At 49.3% G+C, this 21,849-nt stretch overlaps 1 protein-coding gene and 1 long non-coding RNA gene across 5 annotated transcripts; both read right to left on the bottom strand.

Moving 5' to 3' along the window:
• Positions 1 to 3,532: 3,532 nt before the first annotated feature.
• Positions 3,533 to 7,058, bottom strand: LOC121016639 (uncharacterized). Its single transcript, XR_005784391.1, has 3 exons — positions 6,110 to 7,058; positions 4,376 to 4,507; positions 3,533 to 4,253 (listed from the first exon to the last, which is right to left on the bottom strand). It is a non-coding gene; the product is annotated as an uncharacterized LOC121016639 (long non-coding RNA).
• A 97-nt stretch (positions 7,059 to 7,155) lies between these two features.
• LOC121016637 (H-2 class I histocompatibility antigen, Q10 alpha chain-like) lies at positions 7,156 to 21,533 on the bottom strand. Of its 4 annotated transcripts, none has more exons than XR_005784390.1 (9): positions 20,980 to 21,533; positions 20,472 to 20,643; positions 17,238 to 17,345; positions 12,033 to 12,293; positions 10,647 to 10,922; positions 8,592 to 8,867; positions 8,368 to 8,478; positions 7,996 to 8,278; positions 7,156 to 7,735 (listed from the first exon to the last, which is right to left on the bottom strand). XR_005784390.1 is itself a non-coding variant. In XM_040454335.1 (9 exons), exons 1-9 carry the CDS (start codon positions 21,019 to 21,021, stop codon positions 7,671 to 7,673), a joined length of 1,344 nt encoding a protein of 447 aa, XP_040310269.1. In that variant the 5' UTR covers positions 21,022 to 21,533; the 3' UTR covers positions 7,156 to 7,670. The 4 variants fall into 4 exon arrangements, 3 of the variants coding, with proteins under 3 accessions (XP_040310269.1, XP_040310270.1, XP_040310271.1); XM_040454335.1 differs by having other exon boundaries at positions 7,996 to 8,028; XM_040454336.1 differs by lacking the exon at positions 7,996 to 8,278.
• Positions 21,534 to 21,849: the final 316 nt, after the last annotated feature.

Below are 21,849 nucleotides of genomic sequence, written 5' to 3'. Positions count from 1 at the left end.
TGGTTCACCCAGATATAGCTCCTTAATTATCCTTCAGGTCTCTGCCTAGGCATAACCTCTTGAAGGAGATGCTTCCCTGAGGCTCGTCCCAGACTGTGTTAGCACTCCAACTCTGTCACTTAACTCTGTGTGTGACTTTGGACTAGTTTCTTAAAAACTGTGCTGCTATATCCCCATCTGCAAAATAAAGTTGACAGTAGCACACGTATATTAGAGTTGTTGTGGAGTTGGAATAATTGACATCTGTAAAGTAATTGGAACAGTGCCTACTGGGCCTATCTTTGTATCCCCATCACCTACTATTATATGCCCTTCCTGTAGTAGATGAGCCATAGAAGAAAGTCCTCCTCTTTGAAGCGTCAGGAGATTGGGACCCTGTGGTGAAAAATATCCTACTGCCTGTCGTTTAGTGGTTTGGAAAACCTTATGTTTGGAGAGGGAGGGAGTTGAAACCCAGGCCTGGCCTGCCTACAGTGGGGCATCTATTGGTAGTGTTTATTTGTTAGGAAACTAACAAGTAAATTCCCAGTATACAATCTGGGAGCCTTCCTAGAGGTCATGACCGAGCTGAGGAGCCATGAGGGGAAATCTGAACAAGAAGAACTGAAACTGCATTTCAGGGCTTAAATACTTACCCATCTCTGAATGCAGGTTGTACCCTACACATAGAATGGTAGGGGAACCAGCTGGGGAGTAGAACAAAAGAAGAGGGGGCTGCTCAGAGTTGCATGCTCTTTGGACCCAATCAGCCATGTGCCCCTAGCAGAATTTTTAGGTTGGAGAAGCCCACACAAGAGTTCAACTGCAGATAATTAAATTCCAGTTCATGGTAACAAGGCAAGCCCTTGTCACAGACACTGGGGACCATTTGTCAGAGGTACTAGAGAGGCAGTCTAGCATTGGTTATGTTGCCCAGGGGTTGACAAATCTGGCCCTCAGTTTCTTTTTGTAAACCCCAAGAAGTAAGAATGGTTTTTAAATTTTATTTATTTTTAATTTTTTTAAATTTAAATTTAAATTAAAAAAATTTTTTTAAGTTTATTTATTTTGAGAGAAAGAGTGCAAGCATGCATGCATGAGTTGGTGGGGGTGGGGCACAGCAGAGAGAGAGGGAGAGAGAGAATCCCAAGCAGGCTCCACACTGTCAGCACAGAGCCCAAAGTGGGACTCAATCCCACGAACTGTGAGATCATGACCTGAGCTAAAATCCAGTGTCAGGGGCTCAACTGACTGAGTCACCCAGGGCACCTCAAGAATGGTTTTTAAATTTTAAAGGAGTTCAATAAAGATGAATATGTGGATGGAGACTATATGTGGCCAGAGAAATCTAAAATATTTACTCTCTGATACTTTACAGAAAATGTTTGCTGACACCTGGGCTAGGAGGCATGGAATAGAGGATCTCTAGAGTGTCTTTTGATGTGATTCTGGCTTGTTTCTCCCCTCTGGGTTCAAGAGCCAGACTCTTTCCCTAGCACTCCCTTCTTGAGTCAGATTACAAAGGACCTAGCTGGACAGGTGAGTGTGACCAGTAGGTCTGCCTTGAGTCTGGTTGTGGGTTTGTGGGTGGTGTCACTGTTATAGACTCCAGAAATACTGGTAGTTCTTTCACTCCCCTCCACTTGAAATGTGACATCCATACAGAAATGCACAAATCATAAATTTATAGCTCCAAAAAAATTTCAAAGTTATACATTGAGAACAAGAAATGGGCATCCCCAGAAATCCCATGTCCACTTCCACTCATTCCCCATAGCAGGCAAGCACTATCCTGACTTCTGTAGCCATGGATTAGTTTTGTCTTTTTGTGAACTTCACCAAAATGGAACATACAATGTGTGCTTTTATGCTTGGCTTCTTTCATTTTACTTAATGTCCAGGGGATTCATCCATGCTGTTGTATGTAGTAGTAAATTCTTCATTCCAATTTGGTATAACTGCTCCATTGTGTAAGTAGAGCAAATTTGTTTACCTGTTCTTCTGTTGAGAGGCATTTGGGTTGTTTCCAGTCTGGGGCTATTATGAACAGTGCTTTGAACACTTGAATCTGTCATTTAGTGAACATATGTATGGATTTTCTTCTTCTGGATGTAAGATTTAGGAGTCAAGTTACTAGGTCAGAGGGATACATAGGTTTAGTTTTGAGTACATCCTACTTAACTGTTATTATTTAAACCTTGGAATTAAGAGCCCCCTGCACTTTGGTTATTTCACTGGGATGGGTGGGGCTGGACCAGAGTGGGACACTGAGGCTGAGTGAGAGGTAGTAACTAGGCCTCTGGAGTGCTACCCCAGGCCTCTCCTTGCTGGCACCTCCCCAGAGCAGACCAGGTCAGCTAGCATGAGGTACCAGTCCTCAGGCAGCACACAAAGTTAGGGATCTCAGGAGCAGCCTGTTGTCATTATCAGGAATTTTAGGGGACACCTCAAGCTCAACCTGTCCCCCAACTCATTTCTTTCAAAGGGCATTCTCTTCACCTCACCACCTCCTTTCCAGCTAGCCTTTAGAGTTGAAGATGATGAGTGCCAGGCACCCCATTTCCTGATGGGGACAGATGCTGGATGGAAGACATATAATCCAGGACAGTTCCCCTGTGTCTTCTCCTCTGGTGTCTTGGTGGGGAAGATCAGGGAGCCTGTGTGGGTAAGAATCCACCCTCCCAACCCCCCAATCCCCATCTGATTCATGGTCAGGTCTAACTTGGAGCCTGCAATATTCTCCCTGCTCCCAACATTCTCAGACACTCCCTAGCTCCCTCCTGCTGGCTGTTTCTTCCCAGGCAAATGTCTCAGGAGGTGGTTGCAAGGACAGATTTTGCCTTCTGAGCTTAGTACTCTGTGAAGGGAAAATGAGTTTTGGCACAGCCTTCATCTTCCTTAACTCAGGCTCAGCTTCTCCTCCATTTTCACTGCAATGCTTTGGCTCTCTGGATCTCTCCCTGTCCTGGATTTGCTCTAGCATGTGGCTCCGTCAATGTGGCCAGGAAGCAGGACTAGAGAAACCTGAGGGTCAGCCTTTTGGCATAGGGCAGACTGGCAGACTGACTCCCTTTTCCCTAGCTGTTTGTCTTGAGGTGAAGCTGTGTGATTCCATTCTGGAACTTACTATTCAGTTACGTGGCAGTCTAGGGGCAAGGCTAAAGAGACACAAATGAAACAGCCTGTGTCTTCAATCCTCTTCTGTTTACATTGGTCTGTGAGCTTCTTCAGGAAGTTAGGGGATTAAAAAAAAAAAAAAAAGACTCATCCAGGACTGGGCCTTCCTCCTGGTCTTTGTTGCTGGCCAGGCCCTGACTGCCTGGACACACCCGAGAGACATGTGCTGTGGGCATCATGGAACCTCAGAGCAGGGATGGCTAGGAGGGCTTCTGGGAGCATGACCTGAGCACAAGTCTCAGAGAATTCCTGGAGGCTGTGGGGAGAGTAGGTGTGGCATTCTAGGATTGGAACATTGCAGTTACTTACAGGACTGAGGCTGCAATGGGGATGGCCTGTAAGGAAGCCTTGTATTTGGTGGACATAGAAGCTAATATTCATCGAATACTCATAATTTATTATTTATTAATCAATGCATTCATTCATTCGAATCATCACAAAGCACAATTCCAGGCCACACTGAATTCTGCCCTAAATATGGTGGTCTGGAAAAAGTCGTGGTTTGGGACTAGAGTCCAGAGGGTTAGCAGGTAAGATCTGTGTCAGTGGAGGGGTATCTCAGTGCAGCCTGAAGACTAGAGAAGTCTGATGTAGCATTCCTCCCGTGGGGAAGATGTCTTGGCCTCTGTGAGTGAGGGGATGGCCTGTGGATGGAGATCCCATGGTTCTGACCCAAGGCCAGGCCAGTCTGGGCTGAGAGAGAGAGGCAGTTCTCAGGAGCAGCTAGTGGAAGTATTGCCCTGCTGGGTGAGAAGGTTGCTATTCCTGTGGGTCTGTGATTTTTTGCAAAGCTGTCTTCCTGTCCTTGCCAGATTTGTAGGCCCCTTTACTGCTTCCAAGTGTGCTTAGAACCCTCCTCACTTGCCCTCCTGCCTCTGTCTACTCCTAAGACTGTGGTAGTAATCAGGGGGCACCCAGGGGAACACTTGGGGCTCAGATTAACTCCCTCTGTGTTTGCCTTCTGTCCTCTCACAAGCTTCTCTCCAGGCAGGAGTGGCTGAGGAAAGAACCAGGGAGGTAGGCAGGCAGGGCATCTAGGCTGGTCCTGCTGGGTCCAGAGCCCCTGTCTTTTGGTTGAGATCACTGACCAGCCATTGCTAAGCAGAGAAACAAAAATGGGAGAGGGAGCAAGGCCTGGGTTAAGCGAGACCACCCTATTTTCTGGGCCTGTTCATCCCTCTGGGGAGTTAGACTCAGGACTCCCAGGTTCACCTCCTACCTGGCCATGAGGTGCTGGTGCATGTTCCTTTGTCTCAGGTTTTGCAGGTGCACTGGACTATGCTTGGGGTGTGGGTGGAAGAGAAAGAGAGCTGTGCACTGGAGACAGCTGACATCCTGGACAGGAAGGACTCTAACATGAGAAGCAGAAAGAGGTGGCATGATCATGGGGTTTGTGGGGGAGAGTGTGTCAACCTATCAGGGGCTTGTAGGGTGCTATATGGGGTTCCTTTAGGTCTAAAATTTATTTTATGGTTCCATGGGCAAAACACTGAACTAGTCTGTAAAGGAAATATGATTGAAACAAAATAAAGGTGAAGGATGCTCAGTTGCCAAGATCTCATAATCCAGTTATAGAGCAGATACTTCCTGAAGGTCAGAATGGTGGTGCCCTTGGCAACAAGAAGATCAGATTCTTTCAGGGGTGTGAACTAGAAGTTATTGGGTTAGTAGGACTCAGGAAAGGGGAGAATAGCCCCCCCCCCATGTTAGGGGGCAGTGTAGTGGCCACCCCTCTCCTCAAGATATTTTTGTCTACCAGGCCCTGTCCCCAGAGTCCCAGGTTCCCATGCAGATGTCAGGTTCCCAACTACCGGGAAGGTCAGGTAGGTGGAGGTTGAGGAAGGCCATCAGGAAAAGGAAGTGAGGTGAAAAAAAGGAATGGTTATCTAGGGCAGATACAGACAGCATAGCCCAAGCCCTCAGGCAATTTCTAAACCAAGTAGCCAATGAGGCCACTCTGATAAGTGGTGACCCTACCCTTTGGGTTGTGGCAGGTGGCTGGGGCTCTGCTGCCATCCTGTAGGCACTGTTCTGAAACTGTATCAGTCCATGGCCTTTCTGCCCTCTCTCCTCATCAGAGAGATGGTCCTACAATCCTGCAGCCCAAGAAGTTCTCAGAGTTCTGCACATAGAGATGCGCAGAACTGAACAGGAAATTCTAGCCCATTCTGCCCAAGGCTCACACTTATAGAAGCCAGTGTCAGTGGGATGAGTACCTCGTCTAAGGCTCCCTGAATTTACAAACCCTCTGTATCAAAGAAGCCACACAAACTGCTGGTCTAAGGCCTATGCTTTACTAGGCAGGACCAATGCTGGAGGATGGGGTGGGTAAAGTTAGCTGTGGGTGAAGGAGCCTGATGTCTTTGGGGGTAGGGGGACAGAAATGTGACATAGCTATACTAATTCAAAGTGAGACTGACTGACCAGAGCCTCCTCCCATCTGCTTCTCCACAAATACACTGGGCCCTCATGCTCCTCAGGGATGGAGTTTTGACCTTTGCTCTGGAGATCCTAAGCACATCTTCAAAGGTCAGCACAGGCACTTGTGCCTTCCATTGGTGTGGGCCAGACCCACCTTGTGCCTCAACATTTTCACTGTACAGACAAGTGTAAAAATAAAATATTTATTATCACAAAATCTTATTAATACAGGTCCACAGCCCTTACCTGAAACCCTGGGGGCCAGATGTATTTAAGAATTTAGAATTCTTTGGGCTTTAGAAAATGCCAAATTACAGATGCTGAATGTTACATAACATCTCCAGAGTTTGTCTGGGGCACCACTCCATAATCAAATATATCAATATATCTGTGGAAAATTGTGAAAAGGCACACTGGCCTATAAATAGCCTCACTTCACTTCAGGTTGTGCCAAAATAAGGAAGGAACTTCTGGTTTTGGGTTAGGATTTTCACAATTGCAGATAAGGGATTGCAGATTTGTGCTTACGTACCCATTTACAGAATGGCACAGATGTCATTGAGGTTTTTGGTGCAGTAGTGAAGTGCCCAGACTGTAGCCACAGACTTCCTGGTTTCATGTCCTGGCTCTGGCACAAACCAGCCATAGGACCTTGGGCTTCAATGTCTTCACCTGTAGCACAGGATTATTAATTCTCCCACACAGGCGTGTTATGAGGATCACACAGTTTAGTACATGTAAAAGTGCTCAGAACCAGCACAGCATGGATCCTGATGGCAGCACTAAGACAGGCAGACAGACATTAGAGACACATTTTCAGTGCAATCACATAGTTGCAAGCTCACTGCTGAGGTTCTTCAGGCTACCAGGGCAGGCTGAATCTGTCTAGTATCACAAATCTTTCACATCCTTCAGCTTGGGGCCTCCCAGGGCTGCAGACATGAAGATTTCAGAAATCCCCACAAGAGGCTTAGTCATGCCTTGGGGCTCTACAGAGAGGCAGAGGGTGCCCTGTTAAGGGCCCAAGCTTGTGTCCTTTATGCCAGTGGAGTGGTCCCTCTGCTGTGGCTCTGGAGTCCTCTCCCTTTGCACATCTGCTGGCCGGCCATGAGACTTGAACTGCTCTCTGAATAAACAAAAATGTGTGCTCCCCAGGAGATTCTTATTCACAAAGGAGACGTAGGGTTTCTGCTATACTGAAATTCAGAGAAGGAGAGGCTGGACCTTCCCAGACACATCCTTAACAAGAATTCTTAACAAGCATTTCCACAGGACATAGTGAAACTTCTCTTCCCCTTATTGTAAAAGTAACATGTACTTATTGTAAAAATCCAAACCATTCAAGAGGACAGGATGGAAAATGCTGACTGTATTGTTTTCCATCCTTCAGCTGCCCTGGGCTAACAGGTCCCTGGGCACCTGTCCCTTGAACTTCTCATACACACAAAGTCACCCCCTGCCACCCCCGCCCCCGCTCATACACCGTCACTCCCTACACACCATCACACACATCATGGACCCCCTTGTCCTCACACACCCACCCTCACCCTGCAGGAACCACATATCCTCACACCCCCCAACACTCCAATCTTCTTTATAAAAGAAAATATACATACACACAAGAACACATTTATAAAAGGAGGTAGGCATTTGGCCATGCTGCCCCCATAACTCCTTGACTGTTCTTCTGGTTCTTCCTTAACTTCCCATAGCTGTGGTTTCCATGTTGGGGAAGTGGCGGTGAGAATACCATCACCGAACTCACAGAGTACCTGAGAGGCTCAGGTGGGATTTACACTTTACATGAAATTATCGTGCAAATTGTCAAGTGTGAACCGATCTGAGGAATTATTACTGCCCTCCTTCCCACGCCCCCAAACTGGAGACAATTAGACTTTTAAAAGGACTTCAGGAAGATGGCAAATCTTACTGGCCCAGACTGCTTGTGATGAGGCTGATGGAGCTGAGGAGGGCTCAGTTTTGAGGTGGGGTGGGCCCTTCAGAGTTGGATCACCACTGCCAGCCAGCTAGCACACTGGATGCCCCCAAACCCTCTATAAAACACCTCCTTGATCTGTGACAGTGAACTTGTGTCAGCAGAGCAGCTGAGCAGTCTCCACGCTCATTGGGTTTTGGGAATTATGAGGCTCCTCTCCACCTGCAGGGAGAAAGTAGGGAGGTGATCCAGACTGCTCCCCAGCCCTCTCCCAAACTCAGCAGTGGCTCAATGGAGTGCTCCCTGCCCCCTCCACCTGGCTCCCAGGTGGTGGGAGGGAGCAGAGGGTGAGGGATGAGGCCATGCTGGAGACAGAAAGCTTCCGCCCACCACCCTGCCTCCAGTTTTGGTTTTCAGGCATCTTAGCCATGCTTGGGAGCACCTGGGGCTTCCTCTCCCCAACCCACCCATCCCACAATCACCTGGGGCTTGTTTGCAAGATTCCTTATTCCTGGCTATGGGAAAAAGAACACAAAAGGAGAGACTAGGTGGGTGGTAGGCAGAGGTGGGGGTCCCAGGTACCCACCTTCCACTCCCTCTCCCCCTCTCGGGTCTTTTGAAGGTCAATCCTAGTGGTCTTCCCTGGCTGTGTGATCCACAGTGTCTTTAGGGCAATGTATGGCTATTGGGTGGGGGTACTTGGGCTTTTCCACAGATGGGGACAGGTGTTCAATAGTAGTTGCTTCTCCCCAAGAGAGAACAGTTCTGGTGGAAGGGATGGGAGCAGAGCATTCCTCCCTATAGGGTTGAGCTGGCTGTGAGGACCCTCCACTACTTTTTTCTTCCCTACCTACCTTGAGAGTACTGCTTGATGAAAATCAAAACTCCAGCCACCAGCAAGAAAGTGATGGTGAAGATGATGGAGACAACCTTGGCACTGGTTATCCACTGATGAGAGGGTGCTTCTAAGGACGGCAGAGAAAAGGGGGCACCAGCCCCATGCCATGGGACTGTCTCTGGGTTCCCTGGGACCCTCCCCTGCTCCTCCTCATCCCCTCTGCCAAGCCCATCTCCTCACCCCAGGCCACAGTGAGTGTATGGTTCAAGCTGGAGTGCTGCACATGGCAAATGTACCCATTCTCCATCCTGGCTGGCACCCGCACGGCCGCCCATGTCTGGTAGGTACCATCTCCACCAGGGCGTGTCTCCACATACTCGGTCTCTTGAACCAGCTCGTCCTCCCCCAGCCACCAGCTCAATGAGATGTCCCGTGGGTAGAAGCCCCGGGCCCAGCATCTCAGTGTGATGCTCCCATCCTCAGCTGTGTGTCTTGTCACCTGCACTTTGGGCGGCTCTGCAGAGAGAGGTTGAGGGAAGAAAGCTGGTGAGAAGCTGCTCTCTGCTCATTCCTCATGCCTGATCCTGGGCTGCTCTAGCATTTTCCAGGGTGGAGGACACCCCTTCTGCCCACAGAAACCCTGTGGCTTTCTCAGAGACTTTACGTACTTCCTCCATAACTTCTTGCACATGGTAGGTGTCTAACAAGAAGTGAAGGCAAGAAGGATGGTCCTGCCCTCACTTTGGAAGGAGGTGGTCATGTGTGTAGCTCTGGAGCCAGACAGCCTGGAATTGAAGCCCAGCCTGACTCCTGTCCACAATCCTCCAGTCTCTCAGGGCCGGATGGGGATTCTTTGTTTTTTCCTCTCAGGATTGTTCCAAATGACATAATCCGTGAGTGATGGTCCATTTTATGTGTCAACTTTACTGGACCACACTGTGCCTAGGCATTTGCTCAAGCATTATTCTGGGTGAGATTCACATCTGAATCAGTAGACTCAGTAAAGCAGATTGCTGTCCCCAATGTGAGTGGACTCCATCCAATCACTTGAAGATCTGAACAGGGCAAAAAGTCTGAGTAAGAAGAAATACCTTCAGCTGGCGCATCAGTCTTTTCCTGACTATAGTTTCAAACTGAAACACTGGCTCCCTTAGGTCTCCAGGTTTGCCAACTGCAGATCTTGGAACTCCCGAGCTTCCACAATCACATGGGCGGATTCCTTAAATATGTCCCTTTCTCTTTCTCTCTCTCTAAACATATCCTGTTGGTTCTGTTTCTGTGGAGATTCCTGATGAATTCATCAGGTGATATGTGTGTAGAACATCCTCCTGCTGCTGGATGAGAGCTCAACACTCATTTAAAACACCAATATGGTGCTTCTTGGAGGCAGGGGCTATTGTTACCATCCCTGTAATACTAATGAGGAAACTCAGGCACAGAAAGGGCAAGTAACTTGCCTAAGGTCACACAGCTAGCCATTCCTGGAGCCAGGACGTGGATCTGCAGGCTAGGCTCCAGTACCTGAGCCCTGACCACCGCCCCCCCCACACACACACACTCTACTCTCATAATCACATCTTCTCTTGATGTTATTTTCCCTGCCTTCCCTTCAAGGAATGTCCTCCCCATTGCCTCAGCTGATTCACATCCCACCAGTCCATCACTGAACATCCATGGTGTGTTGGGTGTTCTGACCAGCCCTACCCACTAGTAGCCAGTGAGGCCTCTGCCTCAGCACCCCCATGCACCCACCTTCCCTAGGGTCCATCCTAGTCCTTGTATCTCCAGCCCCGCTGGCTGGAGTCAAGAATTTAGGATGCACCTGGAGTCTGAGGAGCATGTTTAGCATGAGGGGTGTGGGGACAAAGAGCCTCAGATTCCCTGACAGTCCCCAGTAGTCCAGGGACTGGCCTAGTGATGGATGCTATCCCCTGGGGCCTGAGGTGCATTTCCCAAGGAGAACCACAGGATGTTAAACCCGCAAAGGACTTTATGAGCCAACTAGTTTAACCTACTTATTCTATAGATGAATAAAATGAGGCCCAGAGTCAGAGCCTCATTCACCAAGACCATATCATGGGGCATGAACTCCCCATTCTACCTCACCTGGAATGAGGGCCCAAGGTCCAAGCTTCTGTGCTGCCCTACTTGAGGAAGGTGTTGGCTAGTCAGCCTTCTTTCTGGGGCCAATTGGGCTTGTCTGAGCCAGGGAAACACAGCCTATCTCCTCACCCCACCAAGATCCTCGAGAACGGGAGTGTGGGCCCCTCTGTGTTGCCACAGGCTGCGCCTTACCTTTCCGGGTGAGGCTCTGGCTGCCCAGCTCCAGGTACCTGTGCAGGGAAGTGAGGCAGAGGCCCTCCAGGTAGGCCTTGTCGTATTCGGCATAGCAGCGCTCTGTTTCCCACCAACGCTTGGTCTGCACAGCCACAGGCTTGGCTGACACCCAGCTCAGGGTCTCCAGGTCCAGTGACAGGTGGTCCTGGCCATCAAAGCCAAACTGCCAGAAGCTGCTGGTACAGCCGTCTTCCCGGATCTCACAGCCGAACGTTCGCTGAGTGCTGTGTGTGCCTGGGCATGTGGGCAAGCAGGCTGCGGTTTGCCTGGGCTATAGGTTGTATCCCTGAGGCTGGGGAGAAGCCCACCACCCATGGGTGCCTCTGAAGGATGGGAGGGGGTCAGAGTGGTGCCATTTACAAAAAAATGCTCCCTGGGTAATTTTCATGAGCAGGCCAGGGCTGAGAAACCTGTTGGGCTTCTCACGTGAGAACACTTGCATACATAACTACAGGCATTGTTATTAGAAGGAAAACTCTGCTACTTATGGAAGTAAGATGTCCTTAAAATACACTCGTGGTAAGATGAAATCACACCCCAATTTCAGAGATGTGAAAGAGATGTTAAAATGTGAACCTGGCTGCTGCCACAGCACCTGGGGGCTGGTCATGCTTATTATTCTGGGGCCCCTGGGCTAATGTATAGCTTGTCCCAGCCTTGGGCTTTTAAATCTACTCCCTCTGAGGCATCTGGGACCTGAGGCTTCAGTTTGGGTTTCCAGGGACAGGATGGGAAAGGGCTGAGAACAAGTGCCCCACAAGCACACATGCAGCATTAGCAGCAGCCATCAGTAGGCATGAGCTAGCCTTTGCTGAGATAAGGAAGCAGAAGCCTGAGAGAATGCTATACCTAACACTGGGTAGAGCAGGGGTCTTTAACTAGGTTCTCTTTCCCACCCTGAGCTGTCTGCCTAGTTCAAGTTCATTTGGTTTCCCTCCCTGCATGGCAGAGTTGGTGTCTGAGAGCCTGGTGGGTGGGTGTGATTTAAGTGTTTGGTGAGGATGAGGGATGAGGTAGGGAAAAGCCTCTGCCTCTGCCAGTCTGCAGAGGTCTGGAACCATGGGTAGCTGAAGGGGAGGTGTTGTGAGTCCCTAACTTCTGTGGATGCTTGCTGTGCTAGCCCAATGGGCTGGCCACTGGAGCCACAACTTATTCTGAAGGCCCCTATGGCCCCTGCTTGGTCCTTGTGGTGGGAAAGCTATGCATCAGGAGCATGCCTTGTACCCTCTTATGGGCTCAGTGGAGTGACCTCTGTTCCCAACTGGAAGGGCATGGCTGCCCAGAGGGTCAGCATTGAAAGTATGAAGGAAGGAGGATGTGGGGTGGCAGGAGCCTCTGACGCACCACTGCTCTGGTTGTGGTAGCCCATCACAGTCCATGTCTCCACCTGCTGCACCTTTGCCCAGGCTCTCTGCTTCTGGGTCTCTGTTTCCCAGTACTGGGTGTCCACAGCTGCCATCCACGGGGCCTGGGGCTTGGCTCTGTCCACACGACTGTCATAATGGATGAAAGGCTGGTCGTCCACGTAGCCTACAGCCAGAAACTGAGGAAGGCCCGGGCCTGGCTCTGATAGGGCCAGGTAGTGGTAGTGGAGAGAGTGCGTCCCTGTGAAGATATGAAACAATAAGGCTCCTATGCACTGCCAGGATCTGCACCACAGGTTGGGTGACTGATGGGATTGGCGGTGGAAACCTATCCAGAGTAATTTGCTTATCAGTAAGAGCAAGAACTGAGAATTGCAGTTAAGAAAATAAGTGTATCCAAATAGTTTAAATAAAGAATCAATCAATCAGGCAAGCAAGCAAACACTGAGGCCAAAGTTTATTTGCTCAGGCTTGTGGACTTTATTTTTAGGAAGTTTCTCAGCTCCTGACTCAGGCTTACTTGCTCATGCTTTACACTCATCTCTGTAAGTATGATTACTGTTTTTCCGTCTCACAATAAAAAAGGTATGATTAAAAAAAATTGATTGTTTTTAAGCTTAATTTACGTGAAGTTATTCATTCCCCAGAGATGCCTGATGAAGCTGAGCCATCACTCCTGGTTTGAACCATTGCTGCCAAGTTGGTGGCATCTTGACTGCACTCTCCACTTACTCCTGTTCCCGTAGCAGACAGTGCTAGTCATCTCTTCTCTTTATGTCCAAATGCTGCCCTAATATTTGTTCTCCACTATCTCCAGAAGCACCAACTCATCCATTCAACTTGATGCTGGAGATGAAATCTATTTAGCAGCCAGGCCTGACTCAAGCTACGAAAACAAATGCTGTATCTTTAAAAAAAAAACCTCAGTCCACCTTTCTCAGAGATTCACCCAGGGCTCACTCCCTTAATTTTTTAAAAGGTCTTGCTCAGGAGGCGCCTAGGCGGCTCAGTCGTTTAAGCATCCGACATCAGCTCAGGTCATGATCTCATGGTCCGTGAATTCGAGCTCCGCATCAGGCTCTGTGCTGACAGCTCAGAGCCTGGAGCCTGCTTCAGATTCTGTGTCTCCCTCTCTCTCTCTGCCCCTCCCCCATTCGTGCTCTGTCTCTCTGTCTCAAAAATAAATAAACATTAAAAAAAAAAAAAAACAGGTTTTGTTCAAATGCTGCTTTCCCAGTAAAGCCTTCCTTGCCCACTCTGTTAAATACTTACAACCCCAACACTCCCAACAGTGTTTTTCTCTAGGGCATTATTACCACCTCCTAGAGAACATGCACTTTATCTGTTTATCTTGTTCATAGTCTGTCTCTCCCCTGTAACATCCATTCCCCAAGGGCAGAGATTACTGTAAGGATCATTCTCCTGGGGCACCTGGGCTGCTCAGTCGGTTAAGCATCCTACTCTTGATTTTGGCTCAGGTCATGATCTCATGGGTTCATGGGGTTGAGCCCTGTGTTGGGCTCTGCACTGACAGCATGGAGTCTACTTAGGATTCTCTCTCCCTCTCTCTCTGCCTCTCGCTTGTGCTCTCTCTTTCAAAAAAAAAAAAAAAAAAAAAAAAAGGATCATCCTTCTTTCCCAGCCTGCAACAGCTGCTGGCACACAACAGGTGGTTAACATTTGAATATTCAGATATTAAGGGATGAGTCAAATGCATCCCCATCCTCACAACTCCTTCTGCTATCTTATAACCACATCAAACTCTGCCCAGGCGCTTTGTACCTGCAGTTCCTGCTGCTCCCTCTCTTCTCTCAGCCAATGTCTCCTCAGCCCTCAGGTTTGAAGGTCAGCGTCCCTTCCTCCAGGAACCCCTTCTGATTCCACCCAGATATCCCTCAGGGGTCTCTGGGCTCCCTATGAAACTCCATGAAGGCGGGCAATACATCTGACTGTGCCACTAGTGTTTCCACGGGTCTTGGAAGAACACCATGCCTGGCATACAGTGGACACTTCCAGCGTTTACTGAGTTGGACAAAAAACAAGAACATGAAGGGCAATGATGATGATCAGAGCTGTCAGTTTTGGACAGTGACCACTGTGTGCCCTACACCAGTCTAACTGCTTTTCATTCACCATCTCAGTTGATCCTTAGGATAAACCCGAGAAGTTGATGTGATTGGCCCTGTTTCGCAGATGAGGGAACTGAAGCCCAGGGGAGGGCAAGTACAGCACCCAAAGTCGTAACTAGAAAGGGAAGAGCCCAGATTCTCTCCCCAGAGCCTGCTTTTTCTTTTTCTTTCTTTCTTTTTTTTAAATGTTTATTTATTTTTGAGAGAGAGAGAGAGAGAGAGAGCGAGCAGGGAGGGGCAGAGAAAGATGGAGACACAAGCTGAAGCAGGCTCCAAGCTCTGAATTGTCAGCACAGAGCCTGATGTAGGGCTCGAACTCATGAACTGTGACATCATGACATAAGCCGAAGTTGGATGCTTAACCGAATGAGCCACCCAGGTGCCCCAAGCCTGCTTTTTCTGAGCTTAGGAAGAATACAGAGGAGCCCTTTTCTCACACTGATGAAACCTCCTTATGGGAGGTGAGAGGGACCAACGTTGAAAGTGTTTGAGTGAAGAACTGATACCAGGTCTGGACTGGTGTGGGCCTCTTGGGAAATGACTGAGTCTCAGGGTGTTGTTTCCTTGCAAACCACTGAGTTAAGATTAGTGGGATGCTCCTGGGTTGGGAGCTGTAAACAGGCATGCAGGCCTTGAAAGGAACAGAGGTTGTGGCTTCTCTATGTTAAGGTGACCCACCTTCTCCTTGGCTGTGATCTGCAGAAGCTCTGCTTGTTTGTGGGGTGATGGAGGGCAAAGAGCCTGTGCCCTTGGGTAGCTGCTGGGCCTCCTGAGTGGTGGGGAAGCCATGCATGTTGTAGTTTCTGTCCTGCCTCCTCCACAACTAAGGGAGTACAGTATGGTAGCTGAATCATGCCCCCCACTCCCACAAGATATCCCTAGAACCTATGAATGTTACCTTATATAGTAACAGGGATTTTGTAGGTGTGATTAAATTAAGGATCTTGAGCTTAATGATGATTGTAAAAAAAGATAATAAAAAAGGTTAAAAAATAAAATAAATAAAAAATAAAAAGAAATAAAAAATTAAGGATCTTGAGATGGGGAGATCATCCAGGATTATCTAGGCAGGCCATAAATGTGTTGTTATGAAACGGAGACAGAGGAAGATTCCATGACTATCAGAGAAGATGATGTGAAGATGGAACAGAGAAAGAGGCAGGAAGGTGCCATGAGCCAAGGAATGCAGCTCTAGAAGCTGGAAAAAGCAAAGAAATGGATTCTTCCTGAGAGCCTTTGTAGGGAGCTCTCCTGTGGCACCTTAGTTTTAGCCCAGTGAAGCTCATTTTGGACTTCTGACCTTCAGAAATCTAAGAGAATAAATGTATGTTGTCTTAAGCTACCAAGTTGTGGTCCCCCCCTCCTTTTATTTTAATTTTTGTTTTAATGTTTATTTATTATTTTTGTGAGAGAGACAGAGTACGAGCGGGGGATGGGCAGAGAGACAGGGAGACACAGAATCTGAAGCAGGCTCCAGGCTCTGAGCTGTCAGCACAGAGCCGGACGCAGGGCTCGAACCCATGAACAGTGAGATCATGACCTGAGCCCAAGTCAGACGCTTAACCGACTGAGTCATCCAGGCACCCCGTGGTCCCCTTGTTATAGCAGCTATAGAAAACAAATACATATAACATGAGACTAAAGTCTGTTGTGTCTTGTGAGTTTGGTGGGCAGTTCAAACCCATGAGCTCTGGAGGCTCTGCTGCCCTGAAAAGGAGAGAAAGATGCACAGTCTGGGAAGAGAGATGTCCTCTGAAAGCTGTGCCAGTCTTTAAGCTGCCACTAAGACTGAGGCCTGGGGAACGCAGAGTGAGGGTGCAGGGACCCTGGTATTCCCACCACTGAAGCAAAGAGGCCGCACAGGTGCTGACATGCTCTTTCCTAGGTGTGGGAAGGTGGGAAAGAACAAGAGATCCAAGTTCAGGCCTGCAGGAAAGACACCAACACACATCTGGTTGTTTCGTTGGGGCAAGTGCACAATTTGCTTCCTAGGTAACATTTCTATTTATTAATATTAGCTGCTCTAGTAGCCAGTTACTTTAGTTTAAAAAATGAGGGGAAGTCTATCAATGTATTATTTTTTTAAATCACAAAATAGTTATAAAGCACTTAGGTGTTGGGCCCTGTCCTGAGCACTTTACAAAATTTTGGCTCCATTAACCCTCATGACAATTTTATCAGGCAGGTATTGTGCCACTACTATTCCTGTCTCTGGGGAAACTGAGCCCCAAAGAGGCAAAGTCAACTGCCAAGCTCACACCAGTAGCAAAAAGCAGGGCCAGACTGCATTATTCAGATTCTCAAAGTGTCCCCTGGCCTGCACCTGCCCTTTAGTGAACACATTATAAAGACTAACAGTGTGTGGCTGGCTGGGGGCACAAAAGTGGCCACATGCCCACTGCTACCAAAGGCTCTGTGTCATCATCCACCCCTTCCCTCACTGCTGATTCCTGGTTACTGGGCCACATTACCCACCCCTCCCACCCCCCACACACAAAAGGGGCAGTCCTGCCCTCTTATGCACAGCCTCCCTTTTTCTCTGACTATGGTGGGGAATGAGGTACCCTACCCCTTTCCTGCCCCAATCTCTGTAGACGTTTTTGTATCTGCCCCACCTCCCTACAATCCATGTGGATTACAACTCTCTAGCTGTGTGACCTTATTTCACAGCTTCCGGCTTTGGTTTCTTCCTCTGTGACCTGCTCCACTGGAGCATTTGGTGAGGTAATAAACACAAAGAAGTATAGGCATGGAGGAAGGGTTCTGTGGACATCATTTTCTTAGCCTTAGTTCTTTCCTATCTGGTAGGGAGAGGTGGGCATGGGAAAAAGAGAGCTGGAGTATGGGGGGGATGAGGGTGGGGAAAGATACCTAAGTGAAGCCCCCCTGGGGTACCTTCCAGAGGGTATGGCCTCTGTGTCCCCTACCTAAGCAAAGACAGTCTACCAGGTTCCCAGACTGTACATGCCCTTCTGTAAGCTTGGGGGGTGTGTGGGGGGGGAGCTCCTGGTCTCTGCCATCTTGCCTCCTTTTTCATCACATGGGCAGAGCCTTACCTCCAGGCCATGGCTTGTTTTCTAACTTCAGGTCAGCCAGTTCTGCCATCACCACCTTTGCTAAGGAAGCTGGGCCATCAGCTACCACAGGCAGCCCCCAGGGACTCTCTGCATGGGGGAGAAGGAAAAGGGAAATATGAATCTCAAGGCATAAACATCCTGCACATCCTTGTCTCTGCTTGGAGAGATGGCATGAAATGACAAAGAGGCACATTGGAAGGGAAGAGGGACATAGGAGCCTTGCCTCAGGAATGACCAGAAACTTCCTTAGCATGCAAGTATAAAACCAAAAGGGCTGAGTTCTGGGTCTTGGTGCCAGAGCTTTATAAGGATTAATTCATGATATTTTTACTGCATTTTTGTGAGGTAGGCTGTTCCCACTTAAGAGGGAAACCAGGGCTGGGTTGCTCATACCTCTGCCAGAGGTTTTCCAACCAGCTGCCCCTGTACCTCCTGGCAGCTTTGACAATTCTGCTACGGACACACATTTGGTTGGTTTGGAGGGAAGAGGCACTGAAACCTCCCAGGTAATGCTCATGTGCTGCCAGGTGAAGAGCCCATGCCCTCTTGGCTCTGCCTGGCCCTGCCCAGCTTTGTACACTTGCTCACCTGGGCCAGTCCTGACCTCTCCCCTTGTGACATTACTCATTTGGCAAACATCTGTTGAGCACCTACTACTATGAGCTAGGCACTGAGCTAGGTGGGGGTGTGTGTGGGGACAGAGAGAAACCAAGACAGACATGGGCCCAAGGAAGCTCAGGTCTGACAAGGAGGTGGCAATTGAACAATTAAATAAGTAGGTCCAATAAGGTGAGCAGGGCTGATGAGCGTTGTGGTGCAGGAAGTACCAGGCTCCAGAAACACCCTGGGGTGGGAATGTGCTGGGGTCAGGGGCCTTATAGGCTGAAACCTGGAGGGGATCTCACCAGCTGTGAGTTACCAGGCAGTGGAGTTGGTGAGGAGGAAAGAACATTCTAGGCTAGTGAATCTAGTGTGGTTCCAGGACCAGCTGTATCAACATCACCTAGGAATTTTCTAGAAATGCAAATTTGCAGGACCCAACCTAGCCCTACTGAATCAAAAGCTCTGGGGGTGGGGTCCAGCTTTCTTTAGTTCAACAAGTCCTCTAAGGTTTGGGCCACTTCAAACTTCCCTGCTGCAGCACTCATGATAACTGCCCCATGAAAGCCACTTCCTCATTCCCTAGCTTCTAAAGGGAAAGACTGGCATCCAGGAGTGTTGTGAGCAGGCAGCCAAAAACCTCTGGCTACCTCCCCTCTTGTGTGCCATCTCCCTCCCACAGTTTGGTAAACCCCGTTTGGTAAACACAGTTTGGTTATCCTCCACTCCTTTCCTCCTCTTTGGTTTGGAGTTCTGTCTCCCTAAGTCAATCCCGGCCATTCCCTACAAAGGCTACAGGGCCTTTGTGCCCACACTCATGACCATTCCTGCCACGCAGAACTAGAATCACCCATATGCCCCTGTATCACACCTGAGGACTTGGGGGTGCTGTAAGTAGAATCTCTAGAGGCTGTATGTAACTTGAAAACCAAGACTGGTTATACAATCTTGGCCCAGAGACACAGTGGCCCATGCCCTTGGGGTCACTATTCCAAGGACCAAACTCTTCCCCAATCTTCTTCCCAGACATCCAAGCTGATTCTCCTTCAAGTGTTTTCCATGGGGAGCTGAGGGCTGAATCCTTCTGTAGATGCATCCTGTTGAGTTTTGGAGCCTCAACTTGGAGGGAAAAAAATAACCTCTTTATTTTCACTAACCTCTGGCTGAAATTTAGCTTTTCTCTCATGATGAATGAAGGCAACAAAGCTCAGCAGGATTAGCAGGGCCTGTGCTTTGTTCTCAGACAGAAGTCACAGGTGTTTTTGAATCACAATCCAGTTGTTGCAGACACCTGGAAATATGCTTTAATCTCACTACTTACAAATTCTGGGAATTGTTGCTATTCAGTGCGTTATTAAACGTGTTAACTTAGAAGCATACATTCTACATCTCACACATTTATATTTCTATTTAAAAGATTTTAATAGCTTTGTAGAAACAATCAGATTCCTTTGTAATCTTATATATTTCATTTTATGTATTGAAAACATTCTGGGACCGGGCCTAAGGCATAGAAAAGGTTAAGAATTCCGACTTTTGGGGCTCCTGGGTGGCGCAGTCGGTTAAGTGTTGGACTTAAAAACTCAGGTCATGATCTCACGGTTCCTGGGTTCCAGCCCTGCATCAGGCTCTATGTTGACTGCTCAGAGCCTGGAGCCCACCGCAGCTTCTGTGTCTCCCCCTCTCTCTCTGCCCCTTCCCCGCTCATGGTCTCTCTCTCCTTCAAAAATAACATTAAAAAAAAAAAAAAAAATCCGATTTTTGATCCTGCCACCTAGCGTCCTGAGCCGTACATTAAATCTGTAAACAGTAAATTGAGAAGTGTTCTGTGAGTTGAAATGGCTTCTTGTATGTGAAGTACTTAAAATAGAGCCTGGCGTAAGGGTGACCAGCTATTGTTACTTCTATGATGGTGGACATTTCCCCGCCTGTGCTAATAAATGTTCGGGTATACATGCGGCCCGGATGGGCAGTGCCCTATGGGAGCCGGGGGCGGGGTGGGGGAGTCCAGGATGATGTCAGGCCCAGCTACCAATGCTGGAAGAATTAAAATTGGGAAAGAATGGAAATTCCGGACCAGGTCAGAGAAATCTTCCTCACCCAACAACCCACGCCAGGGGATGCTCGGGTAACCCAACAGAGCCTCGCTAAGGCTCCAGGGAGACTACCGCGAAGGGCGGGCGCCTGCCCCAGCTAGATAGCAGGGGAAGTGCCAGCCGCTCTCACATTCCTGACTCCACAAGGGCTTCACCAGGGCCTTGTTGGAGGACCTGGCCCCAGAAACCGAGTGGCGTCCAACAGATGTGCCCAATGGCACTCCCAAGAAGGTATGGCATCGGCTGCGTCCCAGGCCAGGGTCACCGCCAGCACCCCACGTCCCGCCGGTTTCCCGTATACTCTAATCCATATCCCAGTGTAACCGTGGGAGCCAGCAAACAGGAGCTCTAACGCAGGGCCTAGCGTCTCCTACAATCCTGGGTCGGCTCTCCCACCATCCTCGTTCCCCAAACCCGGAAGTGGCCTATCTCTCCCTGCCTCCCCCAGCCCCACCCGCGCTCTGCTGGGCAACGATTGGGGTTCTGCCCCTGGCCCCCAGACTCTCCGCCCAGTCACCTGCCGTGAGCTCCCGCAGTAGAGACAGCAGTTGCAGCAGCAGCAGCATTGTCCGCGGCGGCGTCCAGACGTGCGCGCTCCCGACGACCGCCAGCCGGTGTCCGCCAGCCTTGCGCGCGTCCCTAGGGCGTCGATTTCCCCGGAGTCGGTCTGCAGCTGTGGGGTCGGTGGTCTGGCGCCAACCGGGGAGAGCGAGAGAGCTCAGCTTTGGGAAGGCAGCGCATCAGCGACCTCAGCCCGCCTCGCTCAGCTGGAGTTCCAGCCCCGCCCCTTCAGCCTCGGGCTCCGGCTCCCACGGCCATTGTCACAGCTTCCCCCACTCCCCCGCGTTGTCCCCCACAGCTCCTCGACGGTCCCCTTTATATATACATAGGAAAACCAATCGTGTTGGTAATTGGCCAGTGAGGATCACCTGGTTTCAAGGGTGTTTAAAGGTCAGAGGACTTCTGCCACTCCTGCTACACCGTGTGCCCATAGTAACCTGAAAGTGGAACTGGGGGTGCAGCACCTGCAGCATCAGGAGGATGTGTCCAGACGTGCAGAGAAGCATGGCTCTGATCACTTCCAACTGGAGGACAGCAGTACAGCATCAACAACAGCCTGGACATGAGGGTACTCTGGCTGGAAGTTCTGGAGAGGGGAGGGGCAGGGAGCCTGGCCTCCTCAGGTTCTTGCCTGCCCTGTTCTGCAATCCCACATCCCTCCCTCTTCTTTCTTCTCTTTCTCTTCCTCCACTTTCCACCCTGGGATCTATAGAGAGGTTCCTACAGGCCTGCGTGTGTCACTAGGCAGGTATATCTCAGCCCCTCCTTGGATACAGTCTCCACTGTCGCTCACTTCTAGTAGCTGAGTCTGGTGTCTGGAGACTCCTACCAGGTCATGTCTCCATGTACTCTGTATCTTGGGTCAGCTCTTTCCTGTCTAGTAGTCATCCAAGCATGATATCTTGAGGGAAGGAGCCAAGAGCTCAGGCTTTAAAATGGTTTCTTCTACATCTTGGTGAGTGTGTGCATATATGCACGGTCACCTATGCTGATGGAGAACTGGAGTGGAGCAGAAGAAATGAAGTTAAGGTGAGGCAGAGACTGGAGGGGCTACCCTGGAGCTTTACTCCCCACTCCCATAAACTGGAAAATGGGGGGCTGGATTAGGAGAAACCACTTCCAGAGCCAGACTATTTTCTGAGTTCCTGACCCCTATTAAGGCTGTGGCCCACATGCCAGGTTAAAGGAGGAGTGAGGAGTTAGAGCTGGCTGCTCAAATAACCAACATCATTCATTACAGCTTCAGTATAGTTGGAAACAAACCCAAAGTACATCTGTGGAGGCTGGCTGCATATGTAATGACACATTATGGATGTAGGTACAGTATTATTTGT

This window comes from Herpailurus yagouaroundi, unplaced genomic scaffold, assembly GCF_014898765.1.
Source record: "Herpailurus yagouaroundi ecotype Mexico unplaced genomic scaffold, PumYag 212, whole genome shotgun sequence".
In the NCBI taxonomy this organism is placed as follows: domain Eukaryota; kingdom Metazoa; phylum Chordata; class Mammalia; order Carnivora; family Felidae; genus Herpailurus; species Herpailurus yagouaroundi.
The sequence above is the reverse complement of the archived record's forward strand: the minus strand, read 5'-3'. Positions and strand labels throughout refer to the sequence as shown.